At 55.2% G+C, this 4,217-nt stretch overlaps 1 protein-coding gene across 1 annotated transcript; it reads right to left on the bottom strand.

The window, feature by feature from the left end:
* Positions 1 to 1,776: 1,776 nt before the first annotated feature.
* Positions 1,777 to 3,773, bottom strand: LOC119303453. The gene has a single exon (XM_037580581.1). The coding sequence runs from the start codon at positions 3,212 to 3,214 to the stop codon at positions 2,339 to 2,341; it is 876 nt and encodes a 291-aa protein (XP_037436478.1). The 5' UTR covers positions 3,215 to 3,773; the 3' UTR covers positions 1,777 to 2,338.
* Positions 3,774 to 4,217: the final 444 nt, after the last annotated feature.

The following is a 4,217-nucleotide window of genomic DNA, read 5'->3' as shown; positions in this document are numbered from 1 at the left end:
GTCGTCCGGCGCTGTCCGCGGTCGTCCCGGGCGTGTCCACGGACGTTTATGGAGCCGAATTTGCCAAGCCCGTCTGTAAATGCTCTTCGCGTGCAAATTACGTTCCCTCACTAGGTTTTTCATTATATTTTTGGATTTGAAAGAATAACTGAATTTTACACAATACAGCTCCAAAAAAGTATTCCCATCACGAGGCTTTCTTGTTTTCAGAGAATGACCCTTTGTTGCCGTTTCGTGAACTTTGTGTTATTCTTCTACCTCAATTAAAAGAATTTGCTCGATACTCCCTCTTTAAAGAAAAATAAGATCGCTTAGATCACTATTTTAGTGATCTAAACAATCTTATAGTATTTTCTTTCCGGAAGGAGTAGTAAGCACTAGCAGGTTGGTAATACTTCATTTATTTTTTGTCTTGTTTTTTTTAACATTGGTGCAGACATGAGCGTTCATATATACGCGTATATACTCATCCCTATGAACCCACACATGCACACCATATTTTTATTAGCATCTCCGAGAGATTGAGCTGACATATCATTTTGAGATTTTTACGAAGTTATTGTAGACGCCTGGTAGCCGACGGGAACGTCTCCTCTCATTGAACATGTATTTTTTTTAATCTTGTTTACATCGCACCATCCATAATATTCACCCCAACACATACTCCCCAGGGCTTGTCTCATTTTAGCACGCTATCTCATTGTCTCCCCTCAACCAATCGTTTAGAATAGAAAAATATCCCAAGCTGCGATTACAAGTTGGCGCATAAACGGCAATCATTTCCATTCGACGGGTCATATTGTAATAATAGTATAGATACAGCTTTGGAATCGTATTCCGTAGAACACGTTTTTTCTCCCGGGGGTATATATGCCATGCGATCTCATTTTCGTTGGACGCTGGGAGTATCTATCTATATATCCATCTAGCAGCCGGTAAAAAGAAAAGAAAAACGATGGTCCGGGCGACTGATGCGCGACGGCGACAGACTCGACCGGCCACGAAAAGGAGCCAAAAAGGCAGCCGTCGAGCTCCCCCACTGCCCCCCTCCCTCCGCTGCCCCGCGCCTGCCCGCTCGACGCACCCAAGCGTTGCGGCTTCCAGCGAATGAACTGCTCTGCCCTGCGCTCTGGAGTCTGGCCCATCTCCCGTCCCCGCGCGCACGGGCCACAGTGCGCATGCACATCCAGTCCAGTCCAGTCCAGTCCAGCAACGAATCTCGCTGCGATGGCGATGCCGATGCCATTGCCATTGGGCGGCATCGGCTTGTCCCGCGGGTGCGTGACCCGACCTGACTCCCTCGGTCCGCCGGCCCAGTTCGTTCCACCCCACCCCACCCCCCGGAAGAACGAATGATTCCCTCGTCGAAACGGCTGATATCTCCGTGCCAGATTCGACACGTTCGACCCGATGGACATTACAAAGTTTCCATCCTAGGTCAGTTCGCCACTACAGCATCACACTGGTACTACTACCTCCGTTTCAGTTTATAAGTCCTACGCGTATATCTAGGTTGCCAATTTTATCACCTTAATATAAACTATATAACACAAAAATTATACGGTTTGAAAATAAAGCATCTGAAGTTTATATTAATATATTTTTTATAATATATGATTTCTATTAAGTTGGTTAAATTAACGACCTAAGGGTACGCACACACCCTGTAAACCGAGATTGAGGTAGTACGTGCGTTGAGGTTCTGACTAGTACTATTACTAGCTGGATTGATGATGATGAAAGGTAGGAGGGCCTTCACTCGAGCCCATAAAAAACTACACTGCTAATAATACTATAATAATAATCAAAGGCAAAAGAGCACCAAATCCAAGATAGATTGATAGGCAGATGCGGCTGCGCCACAGATGCCAAACATTCATTAACCACGGCGGCCATGTCGACCCGCCCGCCCGCCCGCACTGTGCCCAACTGTCGACGATTCCACCTCCCATTCGATCCGGAAAACGAAGCTAAAAAAAGATGAAGAGACGAACAGGGGGTGAAATTCAAGAGCACGATTACAAGGAGGAGCACAGCTCACCACTACTAGCAGCATTAACATACAGGAGACTGACTGAAGGAGGGTCGATCGAGGAACTAATTAATTAATTAACATCTTCTTCTTCTTCTTCTCTAATTAATTAAAAACAACTAATCTTGGCGGGCGGGCGGGCGGGCGTGCGGTACTACGTACGTCGTGGTGAAGGGCGGTAGGGGACATGAATAGCCGGGCGAACAGGAGTTGTAGAAGGGTAGAGGTACTACGTGGCCATGGATTAACCTTGTCTTGGTCTTGGAGGCGGCGCCGGCCGGCCGGCGAGCTCACCGCTGCATGCTGCTACAGGCTCAAGTTGAGGTCCAGCTCCTCCTCGGCCTCCTCGCCGTCGTTGTTGTAGATGCTGCCGCCTCCGGAGGTGAGCGTGGTGGTGGTGCTGGCGGGCGACGGGGTGGTGGCGGTCGCTGAGGCGGTCGGCCCGTGGCAGCCCCGCCTCCAGTTGAGCATGTCGATCAGCTCGTCGCGCCCGGCGCCGGGCTGCTCGGCCGCGGCCATCATCGCGCGCTCGCTGCTGCTGCTGCTGCTGCTGCTGACGGCCAGGAGCTGCTGCTGGTGCGCGGCGGCGAAGCGGGACACCTGCTGCATGCCGCCGCTGTACAGCTCGCCGGTCGCCGCCGAGGACGCCGACGCTCCCTGCGGCGGCGCGTAGTACTGGAGCCGGTCGGAGCCGACCATGATGGAGCTGTGGGAGGCGATTGGGAAGGTGGTGGGCAAGGCCGCGTAGGCACGGCTCGCGTAGGCGTGCGCCGGGAGGCCCGCGGCGACGCCGGGCGGCGCGGTCGCGGCAGAACCCGCGACAGAGCCGGCGTAGGGCCCCGAGGCGGTGGCGCCGGAGGAGTTGGGCGGCGCGGCATTGGCGTGGAGGTGCGCGGAGGAGGTGGGCGGCATGTAGAAGTAGGGGTTCCAGCCGATGCTGCGCTCCTTCTTGTGCGCGTTCTGGTGGCCGCCGAGCGCCTGCGACTTGAGGAACTTCTTGTTGCAGAAGAGGCAGGGGAAGAGGCGCACGTCCTTGCCGTCGACGCACGCGCCGTCGCCGCCCGCCCCGGCCCCGCCGTCAGCCTCGGCGACGGACTGCGCCGCCGGCGCCAGCGTGAGCGAGAGGTCGGCCGGCTTGGACGGCGGCATGGGCACAGACACAGGGGGCGAGTCCATGTCCATGTGGCGGCGGCGGCGGGGTTGTATATCCGCGGGCGACGCGATTAAACAAGGTCGTGGGAAAGGATATGATTATATCCACAAAGGGGAGCGAGGGAGGGAGGGGGAGGCGAGCGTGCGTGCACTGGAGTGGTATGTGTGGTTCGGCCCAGGAGAAAGGCGAGGGTTTGTTTTTCTATATATGGCAACGGACGCAGGAGAAGAGTTGGAGTAGCAGCAGCAGTTGAGCAGTTTGGCTAACGCTAACTGGGGGCTACGTACTCTCTACTGTGGCTGGCTGGCTGGCTGAGTGCGCCATTTCCTTTCCTTTCCTTTGGTTTCTTTTTCCCACTTTTTTCCGCTGCTGATAAATTATTATGCTTGTCAAGTTGAGTGGCGGCCTCTCAGCCCTACGACTCTCACTTGGAAATGCTACTAGTAAACTGTATAGCAGACGACTGCTACAAATGCCATGGTTATCAAAGAAGATGTAGTGGGATTTTGTCTACGGTACCACGTACACACACGCACACGAGTGGGAGAAAAGAAAGGGGTTGGAAAAGGAGGCCAGCAGGCAACTGGCTGGCTCCGGCCGGTGGCTCGTCCGCCGCGGCGGTGGTGACGCGAATATATGCGGGCGCCCAGTGGGCGGGGCCCCGGCGTAAGTGGGATTGGGCGGCCATGGGAGGCCGCGGCCACATGGTGGCGCGCCATTTGGGGGCTACGTGCGCAAGTGCTTTCACGCAACACGCCATTACCACTGTAGCACTCCGTGAGGCCAACTCCACCGCGCGACTCTATCCTATCCGCCCCGTCCGTTTGGGGTAAAAGGAACAAACGAGACGGCCCAGCGCGTGGGCGCAAACGGACTTTTGTCCGCTTTCGACCCATCCCCGGCCCAAAGTTGCGCCGGTTTTGGGGTAAAACGGACAGCGCGGACGGGCGGGACGTGCGCGCTTGTCCTCCCCTGGCCCGCCTGTCGGTGGGAGAAACCAACCCCCCCCCCCCACACACACACACCCATCTG

This window comes from Triticum dicoccoides, chromosome 5A (assembly GCF_002162155.2).
Source record: "Triticum dicoccoides isolate Atlit2015 ecotype Zavitan chromosome 5A, WEW_v2.0, whole genome shotgun sequence".
Classification (NCBI taxonomy): domain Eukaryota; kingdom Viridiplantae; phylum Streptophyta; class Magnoliopsida; order Poales; family Poaceae; genus Triticum; species Triticum dicoccoides.
This window is presented reverse-complemented; position numbering and strand designations above follow the sequence as displayed.